General features: G+C 33.8%; 1 protein-coding gene across 22 annotated transcripts in view; it reads right to left on the reverse strand.

The window, feature by feature from the left end:
- The window catches only part of DGKB (diacylglycerol kinase beta), a 786,786-nt gene that overhangs the window by 394,394 nt on the left and 366,767 nt on the right, over positions 1 to 25,625 (reverse strand). For 20 of the 22 annotated variants that reach the window (XM_021102444.1, XM_021102447.1, XM_021102437.1 and 17 more), the window contains 3 exons: positions 11,513 to 11,598; positions 9,729 to 9,818; positions 3,707 to 3,867 (listed from right to left, as the gene is read on the reverse strand). In XM_021102444.1, coding sequence (XP_020958103.1) covers positions 3,707 to 3,867; positions 9,729 to 9,818; positions 11,513 to 11,598 — 337 coding nt within the window. The remainder of the gene's footprint in view (positions 1 to 3,706; positions 3,868 to 9,728; positions 9,819 to 11,512; positions 11,599 to 25,625) is intronic. The other 2 variants (XM_021102453.1, XM_021102454.1) reach the window with 1 other exon arrangement.

The following is a 25,625-nucleotide window of genomic DNA, read 5'->3' on the forward strand; positions in this document are numbered from 1 at the left end:
TTTTTACAAAATCAATTTTGTAATAGATTTGATTAATTACTTTCAATAATATGCTTTTTGGTTTCAATAACATGCTCTTTTTTTTCCTTGTTATTCTTTGAAAGAGTTCCTGTCTTCTTTTTATTATAGCTTTTTCTTCTCATTTCTTTAGATTTTAGCTATTTCTCCTTTTCTAACATCTTGAGTTTTGTAATTAATATTCTGTTTCTTTATACTAGGATTTCTCACCTTCAGCCCTACCGACATTTGAGCTATGTAATTCTTTATTGTGTGTTCAGGGGGTTGTTCCATGAACTGGAAGTGTTTAACCATATCCATATCCTCTATTCACTAGCTGCCAGTAGCAATCCTCTCTCAGACACGGCCAGTGGGTCCCAACATTGCCAAAAATCTCCTGTGATGGAAAGGAATTTCTATTGAGGCTCACAGGAAATTGATCAAAGGCATATAACAAATTGAGAACTTTTAATTCAAGGAAAACTACTGAAACTAAAATAAGAAACTGGTAATTTGTGATGTTTCAGCCTTAGCCTACTTCTTTACCATTCAACTCAATTAAGGCTATGGTTCTACCAGAGTGGAGCAAGTTATGAAAGCAAGCAACCTTACTGCCATGAGAGCTAACATAATTTGAAGTGGAAGGTGGAAAAACTCCATGACCCAGAGAGTTATCTAAAATAATAATAATCTCAGTTGGAAATAAATAAGGAAGGCCAGTGTAGCAACTTGCATGAATTTGTGAAACTGATCAAGGCAAGAAACTTGCCAGCCAACTAACCACATGTTGGGAATGAGACAGACATAAGGGGCCTTAATAAGGCTGTCTAAAAGGCCATATACATGTGCAAGGCTGCACATGTGTTCAGGAAAAACCAAAGAGGGCCCTACTTATCTTTATATCCTTGGCTAATTGAGAGGCCACGTACATGAGCAGAAGAGACAAAAGAGCCAGAAGATATTAAAAGCTGAATCGGATTAATAATTGCCTGACATTTGTATTGTTCCCCAAAGTACACATGGATCCAATGGCAAAAGGATGAAGACTCACTGTCTCAAGGTGTTTAAACACAAACCTTAGTCAATCATGCTGACACAGGAATGATCCCTGAAGTGCATGATTAATATAAAAAAAGAAAAGAAAAAAAATCCTGAGGCGTCAGTGTATTCATACCCTCCCAGGAAGAAAGGCTCCACATAATTAATGGAGGGAAATCCCTAAACAAACAAAGGAATAACAATAATCCCTATGGAAGAATCCAAATTCACAGCTGCTATAATATATTGTATAAAATTTCCAATTTCCAACAAAAAGTCAGCAAACGTGCATAGGAACAGAAAAGCATGACACATACTTTGGAAAAAAAAGAGACAACGATATCTCTGATGGACTCGAGCTCAGATTTAGACAAAGACTTCAAAACAGCTATTACAAATACATCAACAGAACTAATATAAACTTTGCTTAAAGAATAAAGGAAAGCATAATATCAATGACTATTCAAATAGAAAATACCAATTAAAGACCTAGAAATATAAAAAAGAAAACCAAATAGAAATTCTTGAGTTAAAAATACAGTAAACAAAATAAAAAATTAACTGTAGGAACTCAGCGTGGCATTATGCATAATATCCAAAGACTGGATGCATTCTAAATGTATATCAATTCATGAATAGAAAAACAACACATGATATATCCATATAATGGGAAACTTACTACTCAACCCTAAAAGGAGTCCAGTATTCATGTGTTCATATAGGTGAACCACAAAATATTATGTTAAGTGAAAGAAGCCATATGCAAAAAACTATATATTGTATTATTTTATATGAACTATTCATAAAAGGCAAATCTTAGAGGCAGAAAGATTAGATGTTCTTTGGAGCTAGGGGAAGGACCAAGAAGTGACTACAAGTGGGCCTGAGGGTTCTTGTCTTGGTGATGAAAATGCTTGAAAATAGGATAGATTTATTAAAATCATTAAAAGGTTTACTTAAAATGAGTAAATTAGATTATGTGTAAGTTATTTGCCAATAAAACTGTTAAAATATTGTTATTCATATTCATAGCAAATATAAATAGGATTTCATGGAACAAAGGCATTGCATTTTTCTTCAAAATAATAAGCATTGTCATAGTATTAGTAGCAATTGTATATTTAGCCTTCATTATACATCATTATACGAGACTTTAAATGTAAAATCACATTATTTATAACTATAAGAGAGGAAATAATCATCATGATGATACAGGCAAATGAATGCACACTAAGAAGAAAAACATTGCCAAAGGGCTCTTACTCAGGTACCTCTAAGTTCATGGACTCATCCAGTGCTTTCTACAGTTTGCTAGCTGTGTTTGTGTGTGTGAGTGTGTGTGTGCATGTGCACGTGCATAAGAGAAAAATAAGAAATGACATAAGATTAATATTGCGTGAATATGTTTGGAAGGTAATGTTGTAGATAACATTTTAAGACTTCATAATTACTGGGTAATATGTAAATATATTTAAAAGCACTGCTAAAATTATTAATTCCTTAGGGATTAAAATTTCAATAACTTAATTGCTAAATGATATTTTAATTTGTCTCAATTTTTTTCAAGAAATTAAGTAAAAAGTTACCCTTTTTGACTTATTAACCACTTGAGAATACTAGCAGCATTTTTTTTGTTTGTTTTTTTTTTTTTTGTCTTTTTAGGGCCGCATTCACAGCATATGGAAGTTGCAGGCTAGGGGTCAAATTGGAACTGTAACCACCAGCCTACACCACAGCTCCAGCAATGCTGGATCAGAGCTGTGTCTGCCACCTACACCCCAGGTCACAGCAACACGGGATCCTTTAACCAACTGAGTGAGGACAGGGATTGCACCCGCATCCTCATGGATGCTAGTCGGATTCGTTTCTGCTGCACCACAGTGGGAACACCCCTAGTGGCATTTTTATTAGACTTCACAGCTAACCATAAATTTAAAAATAATGTCTCTATGTAAAAACCTAATAGGTAGTGATATTATAATATAGATCTCAGTATAAGAAAATTTGATGCCTTGTTTTCACATTTGCACTAATATTCAACTGTAGCTTATACCGCAAAGCTTATAACTAACTTATAAACCATTCTAAGCTTCATTTTAGTAACACAAATGGTGAAACCAATTGCAAAACATATAGTTTCTTTCTTCTGTTTTAACGCATGAAAAATTTATTGCTGATTCTGACTTTAAATCCATAAGCTTTATTGTTACACATTAAAAGAGGTGTTTTCAAATGAACATCTCCTCAGAAAAGAAAATCAATCATGGACTTGGAGAAGAGACTTGTGGTTGCCTGATGGGAGGGGGAGGGAGTGGGAGGGATCGGGAGCTTGGGCTTATCAGTCACAAGGTAGAATAGATTTACAAGGAGATCCCGCTGAATAGCATTGAGAACTATGTCTAGATACTCATGTTGCAACAGAAGAAAGGGTGGGGGAAAAACTGTAATTGCAATGTATACATGTAAGGATAACCTGACCCCCTTGCTGTACAGTGGGAAAATAAAATTAAAAAAAAAATAAAATAAAAAATAAATAAATAAATAAAAGAGGTGTTTTGCCGACACAAAGATAAAATAAATTATTTATAACCAGTAAATCTTCATAGTGTAAGAGTTTACATCAGTGATTATCCTGGACTGTTAAAAAAGAATGGTTATTGGAAAATCTTACCACGCCAATGGAAAAGTAATTATTGATGATACTGTAAGGCACTGGGTCTCCCTTCTCATCTTTGTCATTAGGTATGACTTCAAACTTCCACCTGTCCAACATGATTTCTGTGCTGTTTTCAATGTCTTTTAAGATTTTCATCAGATTCTCACCTTCATAACCTAATGAAAAAAAATTATCTTGAGAAAAAAACACATCCAAATACCAAAAGCTAAATCTATATGTGTTTAAGTGTATCATTCCAAAGCTCAATAACAAATTTGCAAGAAAATTCTAATACTAGTTGAAGAATTAACTATAATCTTACTATACTCATACCAATATTTTATTTTTAGTTTTAATTTCGAACTCATATTTTTACCCTGTGGTATAAATTCTCAGTTTAGCCAACTGCCAAATGAACAACTTGACTACATAATGCTCACAAACTTATTGATATATTTAAAATAGAATTAATAATATGCTTCCATATCATCCTCCTTTGAACTCTTCCTCCAAAAGACAACACCTTCTACCCAGTTGCTAAAGTAAAAAGCCTAGATGATATTTTAGACTTGCCCCTTGCTTCTCCTTCCTCTGCAGGTCTTAAAATTGGTAGCACTTCTTTCCAGAAGCCACCACCCACAAATAATTGATTCTTTACAGTACCATAGCACACAGTTCTCAAAACTAGTTCCACCTTGGAACTAATACATCACACTACAGTTATTTCCATCTTTCCCCTAAAATTTCCTACAGTAAATGCTCAACAAACCCATTTTAAAATAAATTTATTATAGATAGTCACCATGGCCTGAAAAGATTGTTATTGCTATATTATATTTTCTCTTAAATGTATCTATAGGTATGTAACATTACAGTTAAATGAGGCTTGCTTAATTCTGGCTGTGTTACTTAAATGTTTGCTTGTAATCTTCTAAATAATTTTCTCCTCTGTAAAAACTTAGATTTGTTGTGATAATTAAATGAGAAAAAAAGTGAGAATATGCATAAAAGGTTGTAGTACATGAGGCATGAAAATAGAAAGTTGTCAACAATATAATATTGATAACACTAGAATATGAAATATTATACTAAGTTAAATAACTTTCTCTAACTCTATATACACATACTCTGGAAATGATATTTTGAGTTGGGACAGTATTTTCATAGATTTTTTTTTTCTGTGTTCAACTTCAGTCTATATTTTAATAATCTATTTGTAGAACAAGTAAATATCAGAGGCTCTGAGTCTCATTAGAGGTGTTAGCACACATAACATTGGAAAAGCTAATTAAATTAAAAAAGAGAGAGAATGGGCACTATAACATGCCAACATTCTCTAAAGATGAGTAAATTACATTGATGGTATATTGCAGCAAGAAACTAGGAATACCTATCTTGGAGCCTATCATCCCATCTTACCTTGCACATATCTAAAAACTAACTATGCATTATGTATGTATTTATTTATTTATGTGCTTTTCTTAGGGCCACACCTGCATCATATAGAAGTTTCAAGGCTAGAGGGCGAGTTAGAGCTACAGCTGCTGGTCTACACCACAGCAATACAGGATACAAGCTGCATCTGTGACCTACACCACAGCTAATGGCAACTCCAGATCCTTAACCCACTGATCGAGGCCAGGGATTGAACCCACATCCTCATGGATACTAGTTGGCTCCTTACTGTCAGCCACAATGGGAAACTTCCCATGCACTATTTAATACATTAATTAATACATTGTTTTGAAGGATATACTATATTTTATAGCATAATTCAAAACTTATGAGCACACATAAGATGCATATAGTTGTACTCAATAATGAAACATTGATTTGTTTAAACTAGAAGACTATAATAATTAAGCCTACTTATTTTCCAGATGTTTTTTAGTAGTTCTACACTCATTCTCAATGTTTATTTTCTTCCTAATTTAAATTTCTTTTAAACCCCTCAAATATACATGCTTCCCTGTAGAACTGGAGAAAAATCAGTTAAATATTTTGAAAATTCTATTCTGGTTTGAAAATAAGTATGACAGTATTCAGGTAAAAATGAATTTATATGTATTAAAACAATATTGTATAATATAGTAGGGAAATATAGTATAATATATAGTAATATTCACACACTCAGCAAAATATGAGTAAATGATAATGCTTTAAAGTAAGCATTGAGCTTGTCCTCAGCTATATCTCAGGTGAAGAGATGCATCATTTAACATAATACTGGAAAAATGCAAGAATGGTAACTGACTGGAAGAGAACATAATGGAAATGAATTTAGTGAAAATTAATTAACACAGTGAGTTAAAGTAGGGTCAGTCAACATAAACTCTTTACCATTGGATATATTCTCAAGGATTTTATATCTAAGTATGACAAATGCTGGTATCAATCAGCCTTCTAGCCAAGTTAAATGGAAAAAGACAATAAATCTATCTTGAGAAACATATCTGCAGTTCAGAACCAATTCACAAAGGTGAAGAAATCCAAACTGTAGTCCCTCATTTAACAAATATCTATGCCCTACTTATTTGTATTTATCTATGCTTAAGCTTCTTAAATAATGATCCATAACTATAAATAGTATTCCTGATCTCAAGAAGATAATATTTTAAAAAAACAAATTAAACATACTAAATATGTAAACAAAAGCATATTTCTAGAAAAGAATGATGGTATTTTGCTTCTATTATTTTGGTTTAAAACCTATAATCACTCTAGGCTAAAAAAATGAAAACATAATTAGTGTTTATCTTTGGTTTAATGATATGTTATCATAATGACTGACTCTATCTAAAGAGTCATACAAATTTTTATAAATTTAAAATCAAATAAAGAATAATAACACATATATTTGTAAGAGTATGCTCAATCTAAAACTGTCCTTATCCCTTTAACTCTCACAAAACAACATCTTTCTTGCAATTAACTTCAGAACTTTTGTTCAGGAGATTATTGACAGAAAAATTGCAAAGAAAATGTAAATTTAGTATTTTTCAAATACCCTAGGACATCCTACATTTGTACTGTTTTATATTCTCCAAAATATGGAAATATACTTGTAAAATTTAAGCTTAATGACAATATATTCCAGTGACATTAAGTGTAACAAATGATTATTGGTTGAATAAAATACTTTCTTTCCTAAATATTAAGCATAATGATAATTAGTACAATTGCAGAAAGGACTCAGTGCAAACAATTTGATAGTTGGGAATAAAAACCTACAAGTCATATGCTATTACTTTCTTCAAATTCTGCTGAGGATCTGAAGCACCATTGTTAAGCAACTTGCACAAAGTTAAACACCTGACAGAAGTAATCCCACTCCAGAGCTTGCTTCTTTATCAGTAACTCTAGCAAATGGTAAATCCATTTTCCTAATGGTTCAGCTTGGGCATCTTGCTACTTCACTTGATACCTCACTTTCCCTAAAGCCCTGGTCCAACTAACTGGCAAATTCTATCAGTCTGTCCTTGAAAACATCACTCCATTTATCCATTTGCCTCACCTGCAATACCACCACCATAGCCCATTCCTTTTATTCTCTAATTACAATGGTAATTCAATTCTTGTTTTGAAAACTAGGATTCTCCACATTTTATTGACAGTGTTTATACCCCTCGATTAATCTATTTTTGAAAACATAAAAGTCATTGTGTCACTCTCCTTTTGAAACCCTTTCAAAACTGTGCCCACCCCCCACCTCAAGACTCCTTAGAGTCTCATCAGCCTTCCTTCACTCCTTCCAATACAGAGAGCTATTTTTCCTTCCTCATGTTTTAAATCCAGCTTAAATGTTGCTTTATCCACGAGGCCCTATTGACCATCTAGCTGAATAGTTTCCTTCTGTTATCCTCTAAAAATGCACTGTTTGATTCATACATAGCCTTGATTTTATTTTGTAATTATATAGTTAATTTTTCAATGATTTATTTTCTCTGTACTCAGTGAAAATGTAATCTCCAAAAGAGGATGGACACTTTATTTTCTTACTCTATATGCAGCAACTAGAACAGCGCTAACACATGCTAGACAAGAGTTTGTCATCAACATAAACTTTGACATATACTATAATCCATGTGTCTTTGGCCATGGTTATATCTTTAAAACTGTTTTATAAGGAAATAGTAAGAGATTCCCCCAAATGGAATTCCATATCAATTTTGAGACTTAAGTCATTTGCTAGCTTAGAACCAAAATAAAATTATTAACTTTCAAATATCAAAATTATTTTCCAGAGAACTATATAAGAAGCCATATGCATGATTCCCTTCCATTCAGTCAATACCCATATATAAATACTGACAAATATGAGCATCCCATAAACAATGACTCATCCTACCTATATCTATATGTAGATTCTATACAGTTTAACTCAATAGTTTATAATATTCTTAGGTTTTTTGGTAATTTTTAGGGCCACACCTGTAGTATATGGAGGTTCCCAGGCTAGGGGTCAAATCGGAGCTATAGCCGCCGGCCTATGCCAGAGCCACAGCAATACCAGATCCAAGCTACACGTCTGTGTCCCACACCACAGTTCACAGCAATGCCGGATCCTTAACCCACTGAGCAAGGCCAGGGATTGAACCCGCAACCTCATGGTCAGATCCGTTTCAGCTGAGCCATGATGAGAACTCCAATATTCTTTTACTAAATTAAATCCTTAATGAAAATTATAAATGTATCATATATGAAGTTTTTAACTTGGTCACAAATTCTGTCATATACACAAATACATATATACATCTTAGAGTTCACAAGTTACCCAGGTACTTGTGGAACAATTGTTCTCAAATTTTGTTGTAAATTGAGTTAGTTAGGGAGTTTATTAAAAATAAAATCAACTGCTCAGAACCCAGCTCTAGGGATTCCATTCAGCATATTTGAGGTGAGGTCAGTCCACCACATTTTTTAACAAGCTCCCCAAAGGCTTCTGATTCACACTCTCATGGTAGATACTTCTTGGACTTCCCCAAGTAAACTTAGAGGCTAAAAATACTCAGAATTCAGTTCTTGCTTCTTTAGCAAAATATGGTTTTCTTTTCTTTGATATCTTCGCGTAAGGATAACTATTAATGATGCATCAAATTATTTTAAGATCTGATCTTGAAATATTCTCTGCTTACTCAACTGTTCCATCTACACTATTCCATTTTGAGTTCTTTCAGTATGTCTAGTGCCTTCCTACCTCTGGGTCCTAATATCCCCTCTGCTTATAAAGTCCACCCTCATTTCTAAATGGCTCTGTCATTATCCACCTCCCTATGGCTTCCAGTCAGTTCCTAGATGAGGTCGTTCATTATGCTGATTGTCATCTTTCTTGTCAATAGGAAGTCTCACAATTTATATAGGACCTAATGTTCCACTAGAATTTAAGCCCCTACTTAAAAGAAGATTGTGTTTTCTTTCTGTTCTTATTCCTGTATCCCAAAGCAGAACACACTACCTACTGTAAAGTGGGTCTCAGAAAATGTGGTACTTCATGTACTCATTCCTGGACAAGTCACTTGTTAGCTTATCAAATTTTAACTTTGTGTTTTTTATCCAAACAGCTCAGAGATTAGGAATCTGAGTTATTTTATTTTATTTTTTGGCTGTACCTACAGAAGGTGGAAGTTCCTGGGCCAGGATAAAATCCATACCACAGCAGTGACCTGGGCCACTGTAGTGACAACAATGGATCCTTAACCTGCTCCATCACAAGGAACTCCAAAAATCAGAACATTATTTTAGAGTTAACTCATATATATCTCATTTCTTAAGTTACAGGTCCAAAAACCAGAGAGGGTTAGAAGCTCTCCTGCCCCATTAAATATGTAATTAGCACTCACAGTCCAAGTCTTGGTCCACCATTTGTTTCTCTACCCCAGATAACTGTTCAAAATTATACACTGTATATAGCTAATGACAATTATATTTGTAAAAATCACATAGAAGTTGTCGTGCAGTGAAGAAATTTTGGTGGGGAAGGATACTCTGTACTATATATCTGTTTTTAAGATTTTCATTGTTGTTTTAACTATTTTACCTCCTCCCCATCGCAGGCATCTTGCTAGATCATTGCCGGTCCCAAGAGGCAGAATAGCCACTGGAGGATGTTTGACTATGTTAGCCTTTTCTGTAGAATTGAAAAATTAAAATAAAATAAAAATTTGATCACAGTACAACAATAAAAACATACATTACATAAAGGAACTCGACTAGGTGCTTAGAAAGTTATATTTTATGGATATATACAACTATAAATTATGATTAATTTGTATGTACCTATGGCAATTTCCAAAATACAAGTGAATATCATAATTCACAAAGAATGATGGGGATTTTCAAGACTTAGGCATGAGAAAAGCTATTTCAGTATGTTAACCCAGTTAAAAATTGTGGCAAGTTTGATTTAAGGCCATTGAAATTCTCAAGGATGCAAGTATATGCAACATAGGAATATACATTCAGGAATGTCACCAGAGTGGAGGAGTAGGTTGATACATGAAGTACTTTTGCAACATCAACTTGAGGTATATTTTACTATAAGGAATAAAATATTTTGAAAACAGTGGAATTCTAAAAGTTAGTCAAGAGTGGACAATGAATGTGCTGCTCCTACCTATAGTGCTGCCTTGTGTCAGAGTCAACAACGGAAGGGATCATCAGGTTTTGTTTGAAATACAACTTTATATAACAGGGTTTGGGTTCAGTAAAGACATCTGCCACTGAAATTCCAAATGCTTTTGTGTGAATCATTATACACCTTGAATAAATCTCACAAACATATATTACTTTATTTTTTTTCCCCTTCTGGGCTCCTCAAAGTAAGTAGGTGTCTGCGTTTAAGACTGGGGTGGGAGGAGTTCCCATCGTGGGTCAGTGGTTAATGAACCCGACTAGCATCCATTAGGATGGAGGTTCGACCCCTGGCCCTGTTCAGTGGGTTAAGGATTCTACTTTGCCATGATCTGTGGTGCAGGACATGGACGAGGCTCAGATCCCATGTTGCTGTGGCTCTGGCGTAGGCAGGCAGCTACAGCTTTGATTTAACCCCTAGCCTGGGAACCTCTATATGCCACAGCTGCGGCCCTAAAAAAATAAAATAAAAATAAAATAAAAAAGAATGGGAAGAAATTATGTAGGGATCTGCCACGGCATAGTAGCCAAGGCTTAGATTCTGGGGACTAATGCAAACCAACAATATCCTACTGCTGTAATTCTTACAAGCCCTCAGACACTGTTAAAGCAACTCTTTAATTTTTGTAATTCTTGAATTCTAGTTTTCTCCTTAAAATATATTAATACTACTGACATTTTTGTTTATTAGAAGGACAAAGAATAAAATTTTCACTGTTTTTCTTGTTTGTAAAAACATGTTCATAAAGTTTTTAGATGCTTATCAAAAATGGGCTGAAAATAGGTATTCATTTTTAATCTGAATTTTTTTTAGGGTAAGAAAAGATAGAATATTCTGAACCACGTTGATTAAAGAAAAGTTGCTTCAACATATGTACACAGCAAAACTTTTGAATTTACTCTTTCCTGTTTGTGAAGGACCTGCTTTTAACAAATCAGTGCAGTTTTGGAAATATCTGAGGGTTTATCAAATCCCATGAGAAATGAAGAGAAAAGAAGGATTTCTAAATACTTATAATTTTTTTTGTCAAAGATTTGAAATATAGAAGAATAAATTAAACAAGTAAAAGTGTGTAACATGCCAGACATCTAATTATATAAATGTAGCGCCCAAATGTATGAATTCATTAAATACATAGAATTTAGGTTACCACTCTCATCCCAGCCATGTTAAAAATGTGTCTTCATTACCTATGCAGTCCAAAATCCACCCCACGGTTCCATCTCCACCACAGGCTAACACTCTGAAATCAGGAACATCACGGAAAAAGTTTAACCTGAAAAATAAGCATGTTATGGCACATGATTGGTATTTCAAAATGAGTACATTTTTACTTTTTTATTAGCATTTCATTTAATGAAAGATTTTGATTTTATTGAAAAATATTAAATTCTTATCCAGAATGAAATTCTAAAATAAAAGTATTAATGTCTTAATTTAAAAATGTTGTCATTATATATTCCATAATAAATATTATCTATTTCCTTTTATCAATTTTACAGTTGAAAAAATGAAAGTAATGAGTTATAGTAATTTTCATTAAGACATGCTCCTAGATGTGATATGCAGTTCACATAATCCAGAGTGAATTTAGCGTTGTATATAACACTGTTTCATTTGCTTATTTTTATTAACCCACATTTCTCTTTGGAATAATTAAATAAATGTGACTATTAGGCCAGTAAGTATGTCTTTGAGAGTTTTCTGCCTTCTCCATTACTGGGAGAAATTGATCAGGCTGCATTGGGGTTCTAGCCAACTGTTTCCAATGTTTCAATTTCAAATTCAATTTGCAATTTGAATTTGCAAATAGAAGCCAGCTTTCCCCTTGTCTTTTGACCTGTCTGGCAATATTTGCCACCCAGGAATACCCAAGACTAAGTGTTGGGTCAGCTGTGATAAATGCCCCCTGCTTCTTCTGCTACTGTTTGCAGCGTGCTTAATAATGTCACCTACCTTGGGGAAAATTACAAGGCAGGGAATCAGCCAGTTATACAAGCACACATGCCCATTTTCTTGCAAAAAGTTGAAACAGGACAGAATATTTGGAATATTCACCTTTCTTGCCCTAGAGATAACCAACAGTAATAATACAATATAGTTGGCCCTCTTTATCTGCGAATTCCTCATCTGCAGATTCAACCAAACTGGGATTGAAAATATATATTTCTAAAAAGCCAGAAAGTTTAAAAAAATTTTTAATTTCTTGAGCTGCAACTGTTCATAGAACATTTATATTATATTTACAACTATTTACATAGCCTTTATATTGTCTTAGGTATTATAAGTAATTTCAAGGTGATTTAAAGTATACACAAACACTATGCCATTTCAGGTAAGGGACTTAGAGCATCTGTAGATTTTGATGTCTGGAGAGTTCTGGAACCAATTCTCTACAGATACGAAGTGGCAACTATATGCAGTCATCCAAGGACATTTTCCATATGATTACATACATAAATGAACACATGTAAATTTTATCGCACACATATTTTTAACATAAATGGGATTGTGTTACACATCCTTTTAATTTATGTGTGTTTTTTGACAAAAATGTCAGCGATCTTTCTGTGAGTGTATGTATCAGGATTATAAGTGAATGCATTAAATAAGTGTACATTCCATAATTGAAAAAGTCACTTCACGCACTTCTAAGCTCTTTCTAGGGTTTCACTATCACAAAAAATAAACTTTTGTAGTTAACATTATTTGAATACACTTATGTGAAAAACTGTATTATGTTTTGAAGGCTAATCTAGAAAGGAAACGTTCTACTAAGACATCATATAACCCTTTGTATGGCTCCCACTGTAGAAAATGTTTCATTTCCTTGAAACTCCAAAACACTGCATATAAACAACTTTATGATATTTCTGCAATAAGTGAAAAATGCCATGATCCTGTTACTATAAAATCACACTTTCAGATTTCCCGTCGTGGCGCAGTGGTTAATGAATCCGACTAGGAACCATGAGGTTGCGGGTTCCATCCCTGGCCTTGCTCAGTGGGTTAAGTACCGGCGTTGCCGTGAGCGTGGTACAGGTCGCAGACACGGCTCGGATCCTGCATTGCTGTGGCTCTGGCATAGGCTGGCAGCTACAGCTCCGATTAGATCCTTAGCCTGGGAACCTCCATATGCTGCAGGAGCGGCCCTAGAAAAGGCAACAAGACAAAAAAAAAAAAATCACAATTCCCTGTTTATAAGTGGGTTGAAAATAGATTTGCAGTTTTACATATATGTGCATTGTCAAAGCTTTGTCCGTCTTTTCCATGAATTGTATTTTATTATTATCTTTTGAACTCTTTACATATTATGGGTGATATTTTTCATTTAAATTAGCATCATTGAAAAAACATTTGGTTAATATACTATAAAGATGGCATAAATATAATAGAAACATATAAAAATAACTGGAACAGCACTACCAGACAATAATAAATACAAATATTTAGAACATGAAATTTTCCTGTATTTCCCTAAGTATTATTGTATTATGGATATTTACCTTTTGTTAGACATGTTGCAATATTTTCTTCGACTATTATTGGTTTTTAATATTATGTATAATATAGTAAGCACCTATGTACTAATTGCCCATCTCAAAAAGTGGAACATTTCTAACAACTTAAGTATATTTCTGTATTTTTTCCCTATACCACCCCTTCCTCATTAATAAAGGCAAGCACTATTCTGAATTTCAGGTTATCAAGCATGCCATAAATAACACATTGTTTGTATTTTACTATTTCTTAACATTGTTACTAAGATTCCTACATGTAGTAGGTGAATTTCTGTCCATGCGTGGTTGGAGTTATTTCTACTGCTGTGTTTAATATCATGTATGTGAAAATGTCTTTTAAAATCCATGCCAGTGGATGTTTAGATGGATTAGTTTTATGTTCTTATAAAAAATTCATTATTGTACATACATTCTAGCACTCAAGGAGAGTGACTGCTTTCCAAGTAGTGTGTACTTACATGCAATACTTCCAGATAATGCCAATTGGTTTCTTAAAGAAATTATACCAAACATCTACCCATTAGGAATGTGGAAAAAATTGTGCTGAGCCCACCCTCTCTAAAAGTTCTAATGTCACACTTTTTAATTTCATGTATTTCTTCATTTGTAAAATGCCTTTTCATATCTTTACTCCATTTTATTGGTAAATATTCTTTACTTGTGGATTTTAAAAATTTTTTTATTTTTATTTTTTGCTTTTTAGGGCTGCATCTGCAGCATATGGAAGTTCCCAGGCCAGGGGTTGAATCAGAGCTACACCTGCCAGCCTAAGCCACAGCCACAGCAATGCTGGATCCCCAACTCACTGAGCGAGGCCAGGATTGAACCCGTACCCTCATGGACCCTACTTGGGTTTGTTAACTGCTGAGCCACGAAGGGAACTCCCATTACTTGCTGATTTTAATCCTTTTTGGGTTTTGTTGTTGTTGTTGTCGTTTACTAATACCTTCTACAGTTAAAAATTTTTTTCTTTTGCTTTCCTTAAAATGTATTGTAATAAACAAGATATTAATTTTAATGTATTCAGGATTATCAATCTTGTGATAAATGGCGAGCACTTTAGATAGTTTTACATAAGAAAAAAATTTGTTTCTCCAGTAGTCAAAAGAGAATTCACATTTACTCTCTTTTCAGTTTTATTTTTAACATAGAATCTTTTTGTGGTGATGTGGCGGGATGCTATGAGGTACTGTAATAGAGGTGAACACATGATATATACAAAATGCTCACAATATTCTATAGCGATAGTAAGTAGGGATCCCTTTCTTCTTTTTCTTTCTTCACTGCCTTTCTATGTCCTCTGCTCTCCCTTTCACTTTCCCCATTTCTTCTTTTCTTGCTTCCTTTTTTCCTTCCTTTTGGCTTCTGTGCACCAATTTTTTTCTTCATTTATAAAACCATCTTTTTTTATTACATAATTCAACTTTCTACCATGCAAATCATCATAAAGCAAATTTCCATATGGATGTAGTCTTCTTTTTGGACACTATTTTATTCATGAATTTGCCCATCTCTGCACCACTACCACACTCCTATAAGTACTATGGCTTTATAGTTAGTCCATATTTCACTAAGCATGAAAAAATCTTATCTAGTATTTCTTCTTTGCTTTTCTAAATACATTTTAAAGTTAACATGTCATATTCCATAAAAGTAAAAATAAAACCAAAAATTATAAGTTTTTAAAAGTTGGAGTTGCATGAAACTCACTGGTCAACTTCAGAAGAAATAATATCCGTACAATATTACTTATTTCCTCATCCATGAATATAGGATTTGTCAATTTACTTATTCTTTACAGTTCCTCAATAAATTAAAAAAAATTCTGCTTGCAGGTCTTATATACACTTTGTTTATTCTTGCTTTATCATTTGTGTTAGTATGTTAAATTTTTAAAAATTTTTTAAATTAAAATTAATGCTTCATAGGTGGCACATACAAATACATTTGACTTTTATTTACTGACCTTGTAAACAGTCACATTACTCCTGTTGCTTTCTATTGTATAGATTTTATTTATTTATTTTTGTTAGAATATAGTTGATTTACAATGTTGCGTCGATTTCTGCTGTTTAGCAAAGTGACTCAGATATACATATATATCCCAGGAGAATGTATATAGTTCCCTGTGTTTTTTACAATAATTTATTCTATTATTAAAGTATAGTTGATTTACAATGTTGTGCTAATTTCTGTTTTTACTGCTTAGATTTTGATTGGGGACTCATGAGGATTTCTATGTAACCAATTGTATCATATGCTAGTACAATGGTACTATTAGTATTCATCAATCCTTGTAACTGTTATCTCTCTCCCCATCCTATGTGCTGGCCAGAGCTTGAATCCTTTGTGAATCAGAGTATTCATAGAGAACATCAATATCTTGTTCCTGAATTTAATTGGAATATTTCTAGAATTCCACCACCTAGGATGATGTTTGTTATGGGGACTTCCTTTTTCTCTTCTTTTTTGAGTGATACCATTTATAAGGCTAATAAATATTTCTTGTTTTCCTATTACAGAGAAGGACATTTCATTCTGAATCATGTTAATTTTTCTGCATCTTTTGATTTATTCATATAGTTGATTTCATTTAATTGGTAATGTAGTATCATTTATATATTTTGCTGTTATTAAACCATTCTTACAATAATTTCATATACATAAATTGGACCTTTATTAATATTTTTATAGAGATTGGGTTTGGTCTGCTAATATGTTGTTTAGAAGTTTTTCATCTATATTCATGAACACAGTAGATGTACTAATTTTCTTTTTCATACCACCTCTAATTTTTTATCAAAATTATTTTCCCTCATAAAATGCAGTGCAGAGGAACCTCTTGTTTTCCATTTTTTGGGAGGCATCTGTATAATTTTGGAAATAACATAACCTGGTAGATTTGCATATCAACTTTCCAATTTCTGGTGAGTCTTTTATTCCTTTTTTTAAAATTAAGAGGTATTAAATAATGATTTCATTTCCTTTAATAATTATTGAAAACAATCATATTTTCTAATTCTTTCTAAAGCAGTTTTTACTGGTTATATAGTCCATTAATTTGTTTATCCCTTAAATTTTTAAAGACGTTGTCATTGAGGTTTACAAAAGCTTTTCAAAATATGCCAGTAGTTTAAAAGTGTACCACTGAGCTGAAAAGTTTACCATAATTGTTTCTGGTGAAAGCCTAACCATCCATGTGACTCACCATTGCTCTTCTACTCCATGATGATGTTTCATCTGTTATTCATTCTTGTTTTCTTTTAAAATTGTCATCTTTGGTTCTTCGGCAGCATCCTACCCCCAAACATAAACCCCATGTGACTGTCAGACCAGCTTACTCTCTGTAAATTGACTGCTAAATGGACTGAAAAATTGACCTCTCTATCTTAACTTCTCAATCCACTCAATCCATGCAGTTTTCCCTAGAGATTCTTTCATTACTAATTTCATTCATCCCTTGGATAATTATTTTACCATTGTGAGCTTCAGATTCCTTATCCTTAAAATGGACTTAATACCACCTGCTTTCTTGAGCTGTTTTAAGGAATAAACAAAATGCATATGTAAATCACATTGTACTATTCAGAGGTCACCATTAATTGAATTATTTTCTACTTATTAAAAGCAGTATATATATTTTGTAGCTCTAAATATCACTCTTCCATTTTTATCACCTCCACCATCCACAATGTTCTGGCAAAATAGTCAAAAAGACAATTTTCGAACAAGCAAAGCTGGATGGAAAGTGACAAGAGTTCTGCTATCTCCAATCTGAAATTATTGGGAGACCTATTTACGGCATGTGGGGCCGAAAGTACAGAGGCAAACAGCTCTGAAAGAGAACAAATGAATTCAAGAGACCTGGCAGAAGTCAAAATCCAGGGCTTTTTGTGAGCATTGACCTTTCATTCATGGGGCTGCAAAGACCAGCAGATGTGAATCCTACTTCATAAATCATCCTAAGGATAGGGAGGATGAGGGAATGAGGAGTATCTGAAAAGATTCCCCTCTGTAGAAGCTTTAGTACTGTATACTATCTTTTTCACCTATTGAATGTCTTCTTGTCACTTTTGCTCAACAGCCACCACTACAGCACACTCTAAAAAAAGTGGACAGTAAGTTTATGATGCTTAATACCACTACAAGAAAATCAAGATATTTCCTCTAAGTTTAGAAGTCTACTTTCCATTTTAAATAAATTTTAGGATAAAACTGATATAGACAAATTAGGAAGTGTTCATCTGAACCAAACAACAGTACTTAAAAAGCACACTAGAAAAACTTAAGAAGAAAAACTGCAGTACTGATTCCATTATCTTGGAAAATGTCTTATAATCAGATTTCTTAAATGACAATATGCAGGAATTTCTTTTTATTCCAATCTCACATTTTATTATTCAAAGGAGATGATACTATCATTTATAAATATAATTTTAATGTATTAGCTTGAACATATAAATAAATTCATAGCTACTAAAAAGTGTATATTTGTATGTTATATATTATAAAATTATATTCTCTGATACTTAAAGGAAACCAAGATAAGATTGAAAATTTGTTAGCATAATGATTCAGGGTGAATGCTCATTTAATTCTACACTTCATTCCTTGTATTGAAAAAACACAAGGTTGAGGGATCAAAAACTACTTTATCATAGGTCATCAACTCTGTTTCCTCTTATATTTTTTAGAAAAAAATAGTTTACTCCAAAAGCTTGCCTTAAGAAAGGTCTACACATTGATTTAAACATTCTAAGCCAGATAAGCATACTTATCTCCTATTACTCAAGTCAATTCATACTCACACTTGAATGTACATAGATACATACTATTCTTACAGTTATAAGATTAGATAGCTTCACAACTGTCTCATTAAATTCAGGCAGAATTTTCTGGTTTGTGATGTTACCATTGTTTTTGAAACTTTTTTTTGTTTGTTTGTTTGTTTTGGTCTAGAAAAAATATTTTTTCTTTTTTCTTTTGACTTTTTAGGGCCACACCCTTGGCATATGGAGGTTTCCAGGCTAGGGGTAAAATTGGAACTATAGCTTCCGGCCTATGCCACAAGCACAGCAATGCCAGATCCAAGGCTCATCTGCGACCTACACCACGGCTCAGGACAACACCAGACCCTTAAACCCATTGAGCGAGGCCAGGGATCAAACCTGCAACCTCATGTTTCCTAGTCGGATTGGTTTCCGTTGCGCCACCATGGGAAATCCAAGAAAGATGATTCTTAATACCTTCCATCTTGTTTTCTATTACTCAGACTGCATCTACACATGCCTTTGTGTCATTGGGATTATTACTGTTGCTGCTGAAGCCAATTTGAAAAGAATTCTATGCATGAATAAATTATGCCCCCCAAGTCTTTTTCTATACTATACATTAAAAATGATATACGTGATCCTTTTTATGGATTTTAATAATGTCATCTTCAAAGTGATGATTTATCAACTGCAACATGCCTTCCTCATTTCAGCAAAAAGTAAGACTAATTACAGAAGTACTCTATTTTGCCAACAAGTTATAAAGTTTAGATAAATTAGAAAGTGCAGGTATTTCGACAAACTTAGTTAGTCTTGTAAGGATATTTTATGAAAGAGGAATTTACACTTGTAGGGGGCATTTCATGTAGACAAGTGGAACATCTATAAAAAAATGTTATTTGACTCATCATTATGAACCTGGTAAAATTTAACACTGTGCTCATCATATCCAGAAGTAACTTTCAGAGTATTAGGGAAAATATATATCCAGATGAACCATTAATATTTGAAACATTAATTTCATTATCTCTGGAAATCTAAAAAAAATCTCATATGCATATATATATTTCATAAGAAAAATGGAGATTGGCAGAATAAAATGACAAAGAGAGAATAATAGATAAAACAAGAGACTATTTACTGCTGGGAAGCCTATATGTTATCTCATTAAATAACTTTTAATATTCTCCCCAGTATAAAATGAATTAGAAATAAGGCAGTATATATGCTCTGTAAAGTGAAACAAATATTTGCTCTTTTTTTTGACTGGTGCACATAATTTTTGGAAAATTAATGTCTTAAAATGTATGTCAAATTCTCTCAAGTTACTTTTGAGTGAATGAAAACAAGTAGTATTTAGTTAAAATAGTCTTGACCTTTTATTGAAAGTATTCATGATTTCACTTTTAATAAAAGTACAATAAAACATTTTTAAAAGATCTTACTTTAAAATATAAATGTTTTCTGTTATATGGAAAATACTACTATTTTAGGAAGTTTTAAATACATATATATGTGCATATAAATGCAGAAAATTAGTATTTAAGGGCCAAGTAACTGAAGAACATAAATGAAGAACATTGTTATTATTTTCTCTCATCTATAAATGCAAGAGTTTTCTGCATAAGAATGAGAGGAAATTAATTTGACCAGTATTTACATTCCATAATTAATGCTAAAAATATGTAGTCAAATTTATGGTCATGTACATGTATCTCCATCCCTCAAAGTACTAATGTATGTGAATATGTTAGGTAAAATAATATATATGTATATATGTGTATTACAAACACACATACATCTATATATTTGTATATGCAATTAAAAATATTTTTCAGTTTATAAATTCCATGACTACAACACAAATAGAACTGACCAACAATTTTGAAATAAAGAATGAAGTGAAAAAATTGATAAAAGATATACTTTAACCAGAAATCACACATATTTCCTGATCTTTCAAAGACGCTAACTTGGAATAACTCATACTTATTCTCAATACCTGCAGTTGGAAAGCAAAGAGGTATAGTCTACGGTGCAAAGGATAGTCTAAAATTAACCCCCAAAATGTAGCAGCAAAAGTAATTAGTTTGTTTGGGTCTGTTTGGCAAAACTACTCAAATACATTATGTTATCCTAGTGCTTTTACTATTAATAAAAAGGATGAGTTTTATATGTGTGAGATTGTTTTACCACGTTAACTTCAGAATTAGAATTACAAAGGCATTTTGAATTAGGAAATGCATCTAGACATCTATAAGAGAAAAAAGTGACTCTGACTAGTATCAAATAAAAAGAATACCTATGTACAAGAAAGATACACTTATTAGAAAATCCACATGCCTAGAAAAATAATTTTATGACTGGTATAGCACCTATATTGATTCACTTATTTAATATGCATTTATTAACTACAACTATGTACCAGGAACTGGGTTAGATTCCAAAGATTTAAAAGCTATATGGAATCCATGCCATCAAGTATCTAACTGAGAAGGAAGACAAAACAGGTCACCCAGGGATGTTTTCCCTGATAAGAGGTAACACAGAATAACTAGAGGAGAATGAATATTGGAGTGGGCTAAATATAAGTGAAGACACTTGAGTTGAATTTTGAGGATGTGGTAAAAATTAATTTGCTGATGAATTTGGAGACAAACACAAAAGGAACTGAGTGAAGAGTTAATACGTAGGAAGGGAGGATATAGGAGGCTAGAAAAGTGATTAAATGAGAAATGTCAGACAGCTTGAAATAATGCATTGTCAGAGGGGATGGGAAAGTGAATGGTCTTTCAATTCTTCAAGTTAGTGGATAAAGTCAGCGAACACGTTTGGTAAAGGGTAGAGACTTTAAGGAATTATACCCCCCCCCCAATTATCCCTCAGGGACTACAGAATCAGTAAGATAATGATTGAATAATTTGTGAATGTGTGTGTGAATGTGCATATGCATACAACTTGAAAATTAAGGCTTTCATTTTAATTCATAGACTATTAAAGTATCTTTGAAAGCAATCATGATTTATGAGCAGACCACAAACAATTCAAAGCATGTATTTGTAGCTGTATGTTTCTAACTTTAGAGGAAAAAAAAAACATGGTTTTGTCATGATCTGCTCTATTAAAATTTATATTCAAATTATCACCTCAGGAATAAATAACTGAAACTTAGTGCTGAACCTTTTAAATAAGTTTATGATAACATTATCAATAATATCCAATGTTTTATCATCATCCAAATGGACTTCCAAAAGCTTGATCTGGAGTCCACAAATTGCATATACTCAAATCATTTTTAAATAGATAGATTTTCTATTTAAAACATTCTGATTACTCTGATGTAAAAATAAGGTTACTTGATTTTTGTAAAGTTATTTTGCTAGTAGAGGCAACATTTTAACCTTACTATTATGTCACTTGTAACACACATAGAGAAACTTGAAAATTTAAAAGTCTCATTTGTTCTAAGTGAAAAATCAAACAAACAATTTTGGAATATTGCTGAGTGTGGGGCACTGAGAATACAGTGAAGCTCTTGGAAAGCTTCATAGAGGAGGTGACTGAGAAGTGGGCTTTGAAAGCTGTGTTCACCAAGCGGAAAAGTGGGGGTTCATCTTTCCTGAGTAGCTGGGGCAGATGTGAAGGACCTCAGATGTTCAGGGAATTTAGGCAATTAGAAAATATAGGGTGGAGACAGGATCAAGATGGCAGAATAGAAGGTCTGGAATTCACCTTTTCTCATTAAAAACAACAAAATTACAACCAAATGCTGAAGAACTTTCAACCAAAAGGACTGGATACTTTCAAAAAGATATCCTACTCCAGAAGACAGAGAAAGCCACATCAAGACCATAGGAAGGGTGATTATATAACATAATCAACACCATATCCACTGGGTGGACAACCACAGACTGGAAAATAATTGTATCATGGAGACTAATCTACAGGAGTGAGAGTTCTGAGCCCCATGTCAGGTCACCATGCCTGGGGATCTGGCTCTGAGAGAAAGAGCTCCCAGAGCATCTGGCATGGAAGGCCAGTGGGGCTTGTGCGCAGGAGATCCATGGAACTGGGGGAAATGGAGACCCCATTCTTGAAAGGCACACACAGGCTTTCATGTGAACTGGGTCTCAGGGGAAAGCAGAGGCTCCATAGGAATCTGGGTTGGACCTGACTGTGGTTCTTGGAGGATCTCTTAGGAAAACAGGGGGTGACTGTGGCTCATTGTGGGGGAAAGAGATTGGAGGCAAAGGTCTCTAGACTATTCATTAGCATGTGTTCCTCTAGAGGTGGCCTTTTGGGAAAATCTGGACCCACCCATCAGCACTGAGAAGCCCCAGGTAAAACAATAATCCAGGTGGGATCACAGCCCCACCCATCAGGAAATAGGCTGCCTAAAGATCCCCCAGGTACCCAGCTGCTTCTAATCTCACTCAGAGACAAGCACCACCCACCAGAGGGATAGTAATCAGCCCCACCTACCAGTGGGCAGGCACCAGTCCCTCCCATCAGGAAGTCCACAGCAAGCCCCCATATTAACTTCAGCCACAAGGGGGGCAGACATCCGAAGTAAGAGAGGCTAGAGCTCTACTGTTTGCAAAAAGAACACCACACCAAAAACATATAAAAATGAAAAGACAGAGAACTATAACCTAGATAAGGGAGAAAAAAAAAAAAAAAAACCCAGAAAAACAGCTAATTGACCTGGAAATTATCAGCCTCCAGGAAAAAGACTTTAGACTGATGATGCTGAAGATGATGCAAGACATTGGAAATAAACTGAGGCAAAGGTTGATAATTGAAAAACATTGAGCTCAGCAAATATTGAGCAAACATATACAAGATTTAAAACTTAAGCAAGCAGAGTTGCAAAATATAATAACTGAAATAAAAAATTCATTAGGAGCAACCAACAGCAGAATACAGGAGGCAGAAGAATGAATAAGCAAGGAGGAGGACAGACTAGTGGGAATCACTGATGTAGAACAAAAAAGAGATAAAAGATTGAAAAGAAATGAAGAGAGTCTCAGAGAACTCTGGGACAATGTTAAACACACCAACATCTGTATTATAGGTGTGCCAGAAGGAGAAGAGAGAGAGAAGGTGACAGAAAAAATATTTGAAGAGATAATAGCTGAAAACTTCCCTAACATGGGAAAGGAATGACTCACTCAAATCCAGGAAATGCAACGAGTATCATATAAAATAAACCCAAGGAGGAATACACTGAGACACATATTAATCAAACTGACCAAAATGAAAGACAAAGAGAAAATCTTGAAAGCAGCTAGGGAAAAGAAACAAATAACATACTGGGGAACCCCAATAAGCTTATCGGCAGATTTTTCAGCAGAAACTCTGCAGGCCAGAAGGGAGTGGCATGACATACTTATGTGAAGAAAGGGAAAAAACCTCCAACAAGATTACTTTACCCAGCAAGGCTCTCATTCACATTTGAAGGAGAAATCAAAAGCTTTATAGACAAGCAAAAGCTAAGAGAATTCAGCAACACTAAACCAGCTTTGCAACAAATACTAAAGGAACTTGTCTAGGCAGAAAAAAAAGACCACAACTAGAAATAAAAATACTGCAAATGGCAAGGTTCACCAGATCAGTGTAAAAGGATAGAAAACCCAGAATTAAACCCATGCACATACAGTTAACTAATCTATGACAAAGGAGGCAAGAATATACAATGGAGAAAAGACAGTGCCTTCAATAAGTGGTGCTGGGAAAACTGGACAGGCACATGTACATGAAGGAAATTTGAAAATTTCCTAACACCATACAAAAAAAAAAAACAAAAACTCAAAATGGATTAAAGACCTAAATATAAGACTAGATACTATAAAACTCTTAGAGGAAAACATAGTCCAAACATGCTCCAACATAAACCACAGCAATATCTTCCACCTCCTAAAGTAATGACAATAAAAACAAAAAATAAACAAATTGGACTTAATTAAACTTAAAAGTTTCTGCACAGCTAAGGAAACCCTAAACAAAACAAAGACAACCCACAGAATGGGAGGAAATATTGCAAATGAAGCAACTGACAAGGGATTAATCTCCAAAATTTATAAACACCTTCTGTAGTTCCATGCCAAAAAAAAAAAAAAAAAAAAACCAAACAACCCCATCAAAAAATGGGCAGAAGATATCAACAGACAATTTTTCAAAAAAGACATACACATGGCCAAAAAACACATGAAAAGATGTTCAACATCACTCATTATTAGAGAAATGCAAATCAAAACCACTATGAGATACCTCCTCACATTAGCAATAATGGCAGTCATCAAAAAGTCTACAAATGATAAATGCTGGAGAGGCTGTGGAGAAAAAGGTACCCTATTACACTGTCTGTGGAAATGTGAATTGGTGCAACCACTCTGGAAAACAGTATGGATATTCCTCAGAAAACTAAAAATAGAATTACCATTTGATCTATCAATCCCACTCCTAAACATCTATCCAGAGAAAACCACAACTTGAAAACATACATGCACTGCAATGTTCATTGCAGCACTATATACAATAGCCGAGACATGGAAACAACCTAAATGTCCACTGAAAGAGGAGTGAATAACACGATGTGGTACATTTACACAATGGAATATTACTCAGCCATTAAAAGGAAAGAAATAATGGCATTTGCAGCTACATGGACGGACCTAGATATTACCACGCTAAGTGAAGTTAGCCAGATAGTGAGACACCAACATCACATGCTATCACTTACACGTGGACTCTAAAAAAAAGGACACAATGAACTTCGTTGCAGAGCAGATAGTGACTCCCAGACTTTGACAAACTTATGGTTTCCAAATGAGACAGGTCGGTGGGTGGCAGGATGCGCTGGGGCTTTGGGACAGAAATGCTATAAAATTGCGTTGTGATAATTGTTGTACAACTATAACTGTAATAAAATTCATTGAATAATTTTAAAAAAGAAAAGTCATGATTAAAAGAGTGATCTGTAAAGTGATTTTCTGCTATTTAAATGATTG

Source organism: Sus scrofa, chromosome 9 (genome assembly GCF_000003025.6).
Source record: "Sus scrofa isolate TJ Tabasco breed Duroc chromosome 9, Sscrofa11.1, whole genome shotgun sequence".
Taxonomy (NCBI): domain Eukaryota; kingdom Metazoa; phylum Chordata; class Mammalia; order Artiodactyla; family Suidae; genus Sus; species Sus scrofa.